This window comes from Cherax quadricarinatus, chromosome 1 (assembly GCF_038502225.1).
Source record: "Cherax quadricarinatus isolate ZL_2023a chromosome 1, ASM3850222v1, whole genome shotgun sequence".
NCBI classification, from domain to species: domain Eukaryota; kingdom Metazoa; phylum Arthropoda; class Malacostraca; order Decapoda; family Parastacidae; genus Cherax; species Cherax quadricarinatus.
Genome location: NC_091292.1, coordinates 91,344,492 through 91,356,466, shown reverse-complemented (window position 1 = coordinate 91,356,466; position 11,975 = coordinate 91,344,492). Strand labels below are relative to the sequence as shown.

Sequence of the window (11,975 nt, the reverse complement as noted above, 5' to 3'; positions counted from 1 at the left end):
GAGAATGGAGCGAAACAGAATGACTTCAAGAGTGTATCAGTCTGTAGTGGAAGGAAGGCGGGGTAGGGGTCGGCCTAGAAAGGGTTGGAGGGAGGGGGTAAGGGAGGTTTTGTGTGCGAGGGGCTTGGACTTCCAGCAGGCATGCGTGAGCGTGTTTGATAGGAGTGAATGGAGACAAATGGTTTTTAATACTTGACGTGCTGTTGGAGTGTGAGCAAAGTAACATTTATGAAGGGATTCAGGGAAACCGGCAGGCCGGACTTGAGTCCTGGAGATGGGAAGTACAGTGCCTGCACTCTGAAGGAGGGGTGTTAATGTTGCAGTTTAAAAACTGTAGTGTAAAGCACCCTTCTGGCAAGACAGTGATGGAGTGAATGATGGTGAAGGTTTTTCTTTTTCGGGCCACCCTGCCTTGGTGGGAATCGGCCAGTGTGATAATAAAAAAAAAAAAAAAAAAAATATATGCTTCAATGTAAACACTTGATCTACACATCCCCTACCCACTCTGAAACCTCCTTGCTCATCCACAATCCTACATTCTGTCTTACCTCTAATTCTTTCAATTATAACCCTACAGTACACTTTTCCTGGTATACTCAGTAAACTTATTCCTCTATAATTTTTACAGTCTCTTTTGTCCCCTTTCCCTTTATATAAAGGGACTATACATGCTCTCTGCCAATCCCTAGGTACCTTCCCCTTTTTCATACATTTATTAAACAAAAGTACCAACCACTCCAACACTATATCCCCCCCTGCTTTTAACATTTCTGTCATGATCCCATCAGTTCCAGCTGCTTTACCCCCTTTCATTTTACGTAATGCCTCACGTACCTCCCCCACACTTACATTCTGCTCTTCTGCACTCCTAAAAGATGGTATACCTCCCTGACCAGTGCATGAAATTACTGCCTCTGTTTCTTCCTTAACATTTAAAAGTTCCTCAATATATTCTCGCCATCTACCTAATACCTCCCTCTCCCCATCTACTAACTCCCCTACTCTGTTTTTAACTGACAAATCCATACTTTCCCTAGGTTTTCTTGACCTGTTTAACTCACTCCAATTTTTTTTCTTATTTTCATTAAAATTTCTTGACAGTGCCTCTCCCACTCTATCATCTGCTCTCCTTTTGCACTCTCTCACCACTCTCTTTACCTTTCTTTTACTCTCCATATACTCTGCTCTTCTTATAACACTTCTGCTTTGTAAAAACCTCTCATATGCTACCTTTTTCTCTTTTATCACACCCTTTACTTCATCATTCCACCAATCACTCCTCTTTCCTCCTGCCCCCGCCCTCCTATAACCACAAACTTCTGCCCCACATTCTAATACTGCATTTTTAAAACTATTCCAACCCTCTTCAACCCCCTCACTACTCATCTTTGCACTAGCCCACCTTTCTGCCAATAGTCGCTTATATCTCACCCGAACTTCCTCCTCCCTTAGTTTATACACTTTCACCTCCCTCTTACTTGTTGTTGCCACCTTCCTCTTTTCCCATCTACCTCTTACTCTAACTGTAGCTACAACTAGATAATGATCCTATATATCAGTTGCCCCTCTATAAGCATGTACATCCTGGAGCCTACCCATCAACCTTTTATCCACCAATACATAATCTAATAAACTACTTTCATTACATGCTACATCATACCTTGTATATTTATTTATCCTCTTTTTCATAAAATATGTATCTTATTACCAAATCTCTTTCTACACATAGCTCAATTAAAGGCTCCCCATTTACATTTACCCTTGGCACCCCAAATTTACCTACTACTCCCTCCATAACATTTTTACCCTCTTTAGCATTGAAATCCCCAACCACCATTATTCTCACACTTGATTCAAAACTCCCCATGCATTCACTCAACATTTCCCAAAATCTCTCTCTCTCTCCTCTACACTTCTCTCTTCTCCAGGTGCATACACGCTTATTATAACCCACTTTTCACATCCAATCTTTATTTTACTCCACATAATCCTTGAATTAATACATTTATAGTCCCTCTTTTCCTGCCATAGCTTATCCTTCAACATTATTGCTACTCCTTCTTTAGCTCTAACTCTATTTGAAACCCCTGACCTAATCCCATTTATTCCTCTCCACTGAAACTCTCCCACCCCCTTTAGCTTTGTTTCACTTAAAGCCAGGACATCCAGCTTCTTCTCATTCATAACATCCACAATCATCTCTTTCTTATCATCTGCACAACATCCACGCACATTCAGACTTCCCACTTTGACAATTTTCTTCTTATTCTTTTTAGTAATCTTTACAGGAAAAGGGGTTACTAGCCCATTGTTCCGGCATTTTAGTTGACTTTTACAACACGCATGGCTTACGGAGGAAAGATTCTTATTCCACTTCCCCATGGATATAAAAGGAAAAGTAATAAGACCAAGAACTATTAAGATAAAATCAAAGAAAACTCAGATGAGTGTGTATAAATAAATGTGTACATGTATGTGTAGTGTGACCTAAGTGTAAGTAGAAGTAGCAAGACATACCTGTAATCTTGCATATTTATGAGACAGACAAAAGACATCAGCAATCCTACCATCATGTAAAACAATCACAGGCTTTCGTTTTACACTCACTTGGCAGGACGGTAGTACCTCCCTGGGTGGTTGCTGTCTACCAACCTACTACTACTACTACTACTACTGAGTAAGAGCATGGGGTAAGCTGTGATGCATCTCATTAACTGCAGATGCAAATACTGGTAATTAAAAGATAAATGGCACTTCAAGTCACCTCAAAACCGATTCTCTGTAAATCAGTTAAGCATCATGCCAATGTATGAAATGTTCCTCAGTGTTTCTGTGAATGACACAAGCATTGTTGGTGTCATCCCTGTTGCAGTGTATCATACACTTTGTTGCATGTCCAGAGGAAATAATAAATACTCCTACCACTGTTACTACTATATCCTATGTATGTACAGTATGTGCATATGTGCATTTGTGTCCATTTCTCTCTAGTTTTCAGCAGATCATATTGAACTGTCACTCTTATATTAGACGTATACCAAAATATCAGTACAGTATCAGTGGATGTTGGCTAATTTTCATGGTATCTGTATCTGCCTTAAAATAAATACAGTATCAGTAACAACAAAAATTCTGGAATTGTCCCATTCCTGTTTATAATGCCATTCTCTCCATTTCTCCATACTGCAACACTTCTGCTTAAATGGCAACTCACTATAAGCTCTACTGCACAACATGAACCACTTCCACTCAACAGGGCTGAGTGTTTATGTCCAAGAAATTTTGTAATGCATGTTCCCATGTAGGAATGTAAAGAACATTAGTGTTTCTGACTGAATGTCCTCATTTTTAGGGCCATTCATACCTTAGAAGAAGTTAGCTGGTTTACTACAAAAATAAAAAGACACACTACCTTGTTTTTAATATTGCGAATAAGAGCAAGGTTCCGTTGAACATAGCCATTAGTGCCAGACCCTCTGGCTGTCTGTAGTCCAATGCCATTGTACATACTGGTGGAAGAGCCTGAAAAACAGTGGGTTTGTGTCTTATTACAAAACATGCACACAAGACAGATAAATAGATATCAGTAGGCAGGTAGGAGGGGGTGCATATATGTATATATATGTAATGTATATGTATGTATGTATGTATGCATGTAATGTATGTATGCATGTATGTATGCATGTAATGTTTGAATGTATGTAATGCATTAATGTATGTATATAATGTAGGAATGTATGTAATGCATGAATGTATGTATATAATGTATGAATGTATATAATGCATGAATGTACGTATATAATGTATGAATGTATATAATGCATGAATGTATGCAATGCATCAATGTATGTATGTAATGTATGTACTCACCTATTTGTACTCACCTATTTGTGGTTGCAGGGGTCGAGTCATAGCTCCTGGCCCCGCCTCTTCGCTGATTGCTACTAGGTCCTCTCTCCCCCTGCCCCATGAGCTTTATCATACCTCGCCTTAAAACTATGTATGGTTCCCACCTCCACTACGTCACTTTCTAGGCTATTCCACGGTCTGACTACTCTATGACTGAAGAAATACTTCCTAACATCCCTTTGATTCATCTGAGTCTTCAATTTCCAACTGTGACCTCTTGTGTCTGTGTCCCTTCTCTGGAACATCCCGTCTTTGTCCACCTTGTCTATTCCGCGCTGTATTTTATATGTCGTTATCATGTCTCCCCTGACCCTCCTGTCCTCCAGTGTCATCAGGCCAATTTCCCTCAACCTTTCTTCGTAGGACAATCCCCTTAGCTCTGGGACTAGTCTTGTTGCAAACCTTTGCACTTTCTCTAATTTCTTGACATGCTTGACTAGGTGTGGATTCCAAACTGGTGCTGCATACTCCAGTATGGGCCTGACGTAAATGGTATACAGAGTCTTGAACGAATCCTTACTGAGGTATCGGAACGCTATCTGTAGGTTTGCCAGGCGCCCGTATGCTGCAGCAGTTATCTGATTGATGTGCGCCTCAGGAGATATGCTCGGTGTTATACTCACCCCCAGATCTTTTTCCTTGAGTGAGGTTTGCAGTCTTTGGCCATCTAAACTATATTGTGTCTACGGTCTTCTTTGCCCTTCCCCAATCTTCGTGACTTTGCATTTGGCAGGGTTAAATTCAAGGAGCCAGTTGCTGGACCAGGCTTGTAGACTGTCCAGGTCTCTTTGTAGTCCTGCCTGATCCTCATCCGATTTGATTATTCTCATTAACTTCACATCATCTGCAAACAAGGACACTTCTGAGTCTATCCCTTCCGTTATGTCATTCACATATACCAAGAACAGCACAGGTCCTAGGACTGACCCCTGTGGAACCCCGCTTGTCACAGGCGCCCACTCTGACACCTCATCACGTACCATGACTCGTTGTTGCCTCCCTGTCAGGTATTCTCTGATCCATTGCAGTGCCTTTCCTGTTATGTGTGCCTGATCCTCTAGCTTTTGCAGTAACCTTTTGTGAGGAACTGTGTTGAAGGCCTTCTTGCAGTCCAAAAAAATGCAGTCGATCCACCCCTCTCTCTCTTGTCTTACTTCTGTCACCTTGTCATAAAACTCCAGTAGGTTTGTGACACAGGTCAGACTTGACTTTCGATGCTATGTCATTTTCATATTGTCGCTGAGCCTCCCTTATCTGTGCATATTCGTTTCTGGCTCTTCGGCTAATCTCTTTATTTTCCTGAGTTCTCTGTCTTCTGTACCTTTTCCATTCTCTAGTACACCTAGTTTTTGCCTCCCTACACCTTTGGGTGAACCAAGAACTCGTTCTGTTCTTCCCATTATTTCTGTTTCCCTTGGGAACAAACCTCTCCTCTGCCTCCTTGTATTTTGTTGCCACATAGTCCATCATTTCTTGTACTGGTTTTCCTGTCAGTTCCCTCTCCCACTGAATGTCTTGCAGGAAGTTCCTCATGCCTGAGTAGTTCCCCCTTTTGTAGTTTGGTTTTTCCCAACCTATTCCTGCTACTCTTTCCACTTGAAGCTCAACTATGTAGTCGAAGCACAGAACCACATGATCACTAGCTCCCAGGGGCCTTTCATACATGATATCCTCGATGTCCGAACTACTCAAGGTGAATATAAGGTCCAGTCTTGCTGGTTCATCCTCTCCTCTCTCTCTGGTAGTGTCTCTAACATGTTGATGCATGAGGTTTTCCAGTACCATATCCATCATCTTGGCTCTCCATGTTTTGGGATCCCCATGGGGCTCCAGGTTTTCCTAGTCAATCTCCTTGTGATTGAAATCACCCATAACTAGTAACTTTGCTCCCCCCATGTATGCTCTCCTGGCCACCTCGGCTAGTGTGTCGACCATTGCTCTGTTGCTCTCATTGTATTCTTCTCTTGGCCTCCTGCAGTTCTGTGGTGGGTTGTAAATTACTGCAATTATCACTGCAATTATATATGTATGTAATGTATGTAATGTACGTAATGTACGTATGTATGTGACGTATTTCGTGGCTTATTAGACACATTTTTTTTTCCATAAAATATCTCCAAAAACCACCCTGCGTCCTATAAACTGAAGGTCAGTGATGGGAGCTATAAGTTTGGGGTGTGGGGTGGGCTCTAGCTCTCCCAGTTACATCTAATGCCAAGCCACTGAAACTAAAACAAGTCCAGTGTTTCAAAATTGCAGTAAATTAATAACGTTTTGAGACAAGCTATTTATGAAATACGGATACTGTACTGGGATATTGACAGAAAACAAAATTCCTCCTTAAGTAACACCTTCCTTTCTTATTTCTTAAACTACTGAAGTCATAAAGCAGTGTCATTAATGGTAGGCACTTTAAAATAATGCTACCATATACTATGCTATCATTAGGACATGCTGGGTATTTTCACCTGGGTATTTTCACTTTTCACTATATTACTAGGTACCGATAATTGTATTTACTGTATGTTATGGTACAACAGCTGAAGCAGCGATTTTTGTTTATACCAACAGTCACTGACAAAGGCGCATCAGTATGCACTCTGGGAGCCTCAATATATAGAGTTGTGCACACAGCAGCAACTCAGCCACCAGTGACTGTTTCACCATTTAAGATTGAGAGATCATCAAGGTGTTCAGGCGAGCACTAGGCCTATATACATGTATTTTGACCTACCAATAAATCAAACTTAACCTTATTTCTGCATGTAAAATTACCATAGGTTTCAGTGGAGTAAATATTATTTGGTATTAGGCATTCTTAACTTTTTTTCTGATTATTCCTTCTAAATTGGGATGTGTCTAATGCATCGTAGCATTTTATAAGCTGCGAAATATAGTATGTATGTATGCATGTATGTACATATATGTATGTAATTTATGTATGTAATTTATGTATGTGATGTAGGTATGTATGTATGTGATGTAGGTATGTATGTATGTATGTATGTGATGTAGGTATGTATGTATGTATGTATGTATGTATGTATGTATGTGATGTAGGTATGTATGTATGTATGTATGTGACATATGTATGTATGTATGTATGTATGTATGTATGTATGTATGTATGTAATGTATGTATGTATGTAATGTATGTATGTAATGTATGTATGTAATGTATGTATGTAATGTATGTATGTAATATATGTGTGTAATGTATGTATAACTTTACCTCTGATATATCTTTGAAGAGTTTTGAGAGTTTCACTACTCTCGGAGCCAGGCCGTAAGCCAGGCTCGTCTGGTGCTTGCCTGGTCAACCAGGCTGTTGCTGATGGAGGCCCGCTGCCCCACATATCCATCACAGCCTGGTTGATCGGCACCTGGTGAATGTAATGTATGTATGTCAACCACCTAGATACCCATCAATTACACAACCCAGGGCAACACGAGATTAGAGCAGGTTGTTCCTGCCTGTCCCAGCTACTGGACCACTATGACAAGGTCTTGGATGCTATAGAGGATAAACAAAATGCAGATTAGTAGTATGTATATAAAGACTTTGCGAAAGCCTTCAACAAGTGCGACCACAGTGTAATAGCTCATAAAATGCATGATAAAGGAATAACAGAAAAACTTGATAGATGGATCTATAATTTCCTAACAAATAGAACACAGAGAGAAATAGTAAACAGAGTAAGGTCTGAGGCAGCTATGGTGAAAAGCTCTGTTCCAGAAGGCACAGTACTCACTCCCATCCCATTCCTCATCTTCATGTGTGAGAGAGACAGAGATGTAAGCCATAACTCCGTGTCTTCCTTTGCAAATGACACCCAAATTGCCATGACAGTATCCTGCAAGACTCCAAACTGACATCAACCAAATCTTAAGTGAGCCACTCAAAACAATATCAAGTTCAATGAAGAGAAATTTCAACTACTCAGATATGGAAAACTTGAGGAAATTAAAACTGTATCAGGGTATACAACAAATTCTACCCACACAATAGCACAAAAAAGTAATGTGAAGGACCTGGGAGTGATAATGTCAGAGGGTTTCACCTTCAAAGACCACAACAATGTATCTAACACATCTGCTAGAAAAATGATAGGATGGATAATGAGAACCTTCAAAACTAGGGATGCCAAGCTCATGCTGATTCTCTTCAATGTGCTTATTCTCTTTAAGTTGGAATACTGCTGTACACTAACTGTCCCCTTCAACGCAGGTAAAACTGCTAAATTGGAGAGTATGCAAAGAATTTTCATGACACACATAAGAAAGATAAAGCACCTAAATTACTGCGAACGGTTGAAGTTCCTTAATTTGTATTCCCTGGAAAGCAGGCAAGAAAGACATGCGATAATATACACTTGGAAAATCCTAGAGGGATTGGCACCAAACTTGCATACGAAAATCACTCCCTATGAAAGCAAAAGACTTGGCATGAGATGCATCATTGCCCCAGTGAAAAGTAGGGGTGCCACGAGTACACTGACAGTCAACACAATAAGTGTCAGGGGCCCAAGACTGTTCAATTGCCTCCCAGCATACGTAAGGGGGATTACCGATAGACCCCTGGCTGTCTTCACCTAAAGTCGACCAGCTGGGCTGTGGTTTGTACATCAGGTTGTGTGCGGCTAACAGTAACTGCCTGGTTGATCAGGCACTGATCCACCATGAGGCCTGGTCACAGAACGGGCCGCGGGGGCGTTGACCCCCGGAACCCTCTCCAGGTATACTCCAGGTATGTAATGAATGTATGTAATGAATGTATGTATGATTATTTTTTTTTTTAACACAACAGCCATCTCCCACCGAAGCAGGGTGACCCAAAATAGAAAGGAACACTTTCACCATCACTCACACATAATCACTGTCTTTGCAGAGGCACCCTGATATAACAGTTTAGATGTCACTCCAAAGAGCCAATATTCTAAGCTCCTCCTTGAAAGTGCAGGCATTGTACGTCCCACCTCCAGGATTCTAAGTCTACCTAACATACTCGAACATGCCTGCTGCATGTCCAGGCTTCTAGCACACAAAACCTCTTTTGTCCCCTCCCTCCATTCTTTCCTATATGTATCTATATACAGTGGAACCTCTGCTTACGAGTGCCCCACCATGCGAGTTTTTCAGGATACGAGCCATCGCTCGGTCAATTTTTTGCTCTGGGATATAAGCCAAAATTCAGGTTGCAAGCTTCCCCCTCAAGGGAGGTTCCATGATGCTGGTGAGGGGCTCTTGATCTAGGGAATTGGAGCTGTGCTCCAGTTCCCTAAATTAACAATAATAATAATAATGAGTGAGTTTCAGAACATCCCCACTAGGTGGCACAGTCAACGCCACAACATCAGCTGAGCTGTGCAATGTGTTTATGTCACCGTGGAAGCATTTCTCATGTTATTATTGCCAAATTTCTATTTTCTGATAATGGGTCCTAAAAAAGTAAGTGCAAAGGACAGTGGTGAGAAGAAAAAGAGGATGATGTCCATGGAATTACAGCATGAAATCATAGATAAACAAGCGAGGTGTGTGGTGGCAGTAGGAGCTAGTAGCCTATCTTCCACTCTCCACCTCCACCTCCACCTCCGCCAGCGTACATACACTTTATAAAACCACTACGTATTTCTTTACATTCTCTATTATGTTTTTATACAATATTTCTTAATTATGAAACTTATTTATGAAACTAGTGCAGTTAGCTTCACAAACACTCCGTTTTCTCTTATAATAAAAGCATGGGAAGATATAGTCAGCGGGAGAGGGAATAGCCGCCGCCACCACCACCACTCGCTATATTATGGCCTATTTTATTCATTCTAGAGTATATATAATGTTTCTGATAATTATATTGTTTATTATGTCATATTAGATGAATTTTGATAGATAAATAAACCGTAGAGTTGATATTAGCGTCATATTGAAGTATTTTTGTCCTACCTCCTGAGAGCCAGAATTCTGCTGAAACGGATTAATGGCATTTCAATTAATTTAAATGAGGAAAACTGATTCAGCATATGAGCAGATCAGGTTAAGAGCTAGGTCACGGAATGGATTAAACTCATAGCCAGACGTTCCACTGTATATATCATACATACATACAAACACACATATGGGATCTTAACTTTGTTATCATTATTAAGGGAATTTCATGAGATATTAAAACTGTGATGCGTGATCACTTTCTCCAAGTTCTTCATTAATTCTGACTTTTTCGGGGATATCCTGCATAATTTGCACATTAAACTATGTATGATAACTGTACTTATGTGTACCTGCACATATATAAACTTAGTTACTTACTAACCTCAAGCTCTGGTGGCCTGGTGGCTAAAGCTCTTGCTTCACATGGCGAGGATCTGGGTTCAATTCCCAGACAGGGTAAAAACACTGGGCGTGTTTCTTTACGCCTGTTGTCTATGTTCACCCATCAGTAAAATGGGTACCTGGGTGTTAGTCGACTGGTGTGGGTCGCATCCTGGGACACTGACCTAACTCGCCCAAAATGCTCAGCATAACAAGGAGCTTTCTATATAGTAGTATGCCATTGATGTCAGCTAGGACTGTATACCTTGTACATGTAGTAAATTAAGATATTATTATTATTATTATTATTATTATTATTATTATTATTATTATTATTATTATTATTATTATTATTATTATTATTATTATTATTATTATTATTATTGTTATTATTATCTATCTGAGAATCCTTGTTTGCAAGAACCAAGTCCAGGAGGTTATTTCCCCTAGTTGGCTCTGACACAAACGGCTTCAAAAAATAGTCCTGGACCATCTCAAGAAAGTCACTAGACTCTTAAACTACCTGACAAATTACTCCAATCGATTTGAAGTAAGTTAAAAACCTGCAATTAAAACTAAATTTTAGTTTCTAAATAACTGAGTAATTTCGTCCCAGAAAATTTACTGTGGTTACTATGTAGGTTGGAGGTGTGTAGATCACACCTAAGATTAGCTTGATGTCCTACAAGAAAGTGCAGCCAAAAGGATTTCATAGTCAGGTTTTCAGTGAAAAAAAAAAAAAAGGTAGCAATCGCAAATAAACATCCCGAATTTCAAAACAAATATAAAGTCTCAAGTTTGGTGTACACACAACCTGTGAACGAGTACACACACACACACACACACATTATACAGGAAAGTAGTGAAAAGATAACTCACCTGCAACACTATTTACATGAGACAAGAGCTGCGTCGCCTCCCGCTGACGCTGTTGTTGTTGGTGTTGGGTTGTTAAGGACCACTAATATGTACGCCTTATCGATTATTATTATTATAATCAAGGGGAAGCGCTAAACCCAGAGGATTATACAGCGCCTGGGTGGGGGGATGTGGAAGGCATTCAGGCTTAATTCGGGGAACTGGAGCACAGATCCAATTCCCTAAATCAAGAGCCCCTCACCAACATCAAGGAACCTTCCTTGAGGGGCTACGCCTTATCGAGCCCTACTTCTCGGGAGTCCAGGAACTTTATATTGTCCAAATCTGGGTGGGTTTTTACGAAACAAATTTTCTTCCAAAAAAGAAACGACACCAATAGGGTCCAAATGAGGTCAGAATGAGGCAATGGTATGGTGATACCGACAAGATGTGGAAAAAGACACTTATGTAGAGTTCAGGACATTTATTAAAGGAAACGTTTCGCCACAAGTGGCTTCCTCAGTCCTCAAGACTGAAGAAGTCACTCGTGGCGAAACGTTTCCTTTAATAAATGTCCTGAACTGTACATAAGTGTCTTTTCCAGGTCAGAATTATTCACCTTGCATAAACCATGTAGAGCCGGACACCCAGACACCCAATCTGAGTCAACGACAACAGGCATTCTTTAGCTGTTGTCCAGCAGCGGACAGTAATATAATAATGTCTTTATTTACTACAAGTACATGTACAAGGTATACAAGCCTAGCTGACATCAATGACATACATTGCTATATAGAAAGCCCCCTTGTTATGCCGAGTATTTCGGGCAAATAAGTTCAGTGTCCCAGGATGCGACCCCACCAGTCGACTAACACCCAGGTACTCATTTTACTGATGGG

At 40.5% G+C, this 11,975-nt stretch overlaps 1 protein-coding gene across 1 annotated transcript in view; it reads right to left on the bottom strand.

Moving 5' to 3' along the window:
* Positions 1–11,313, bottom strand: part of LOC128686058 (SRRM2 protein homolog rsr-2) — a 350,784-nt gene extending 339,471 nt beyond the window's left edge. Inside the window, exons 1-2 of the mRNA XM_070083996.1 lie at positions 11,098–11,313; positions 3,413–3,522 (exon numbers count right to left, since the gene is read on the bottom strand). Coding sequence (XP_069940097.1) covers positions 3,413–3,508 — 96 coding nt within the window. The 5' untranslated portion in view covers positions 3,509–3,522; positions 11,098–11,313. The remainder of the gene's footprint in view (positions 1–3,412; positions 3,523–11,097) is intronic.
* Positions 11,314–11,975: the final 662 nt, after the last annotated feature.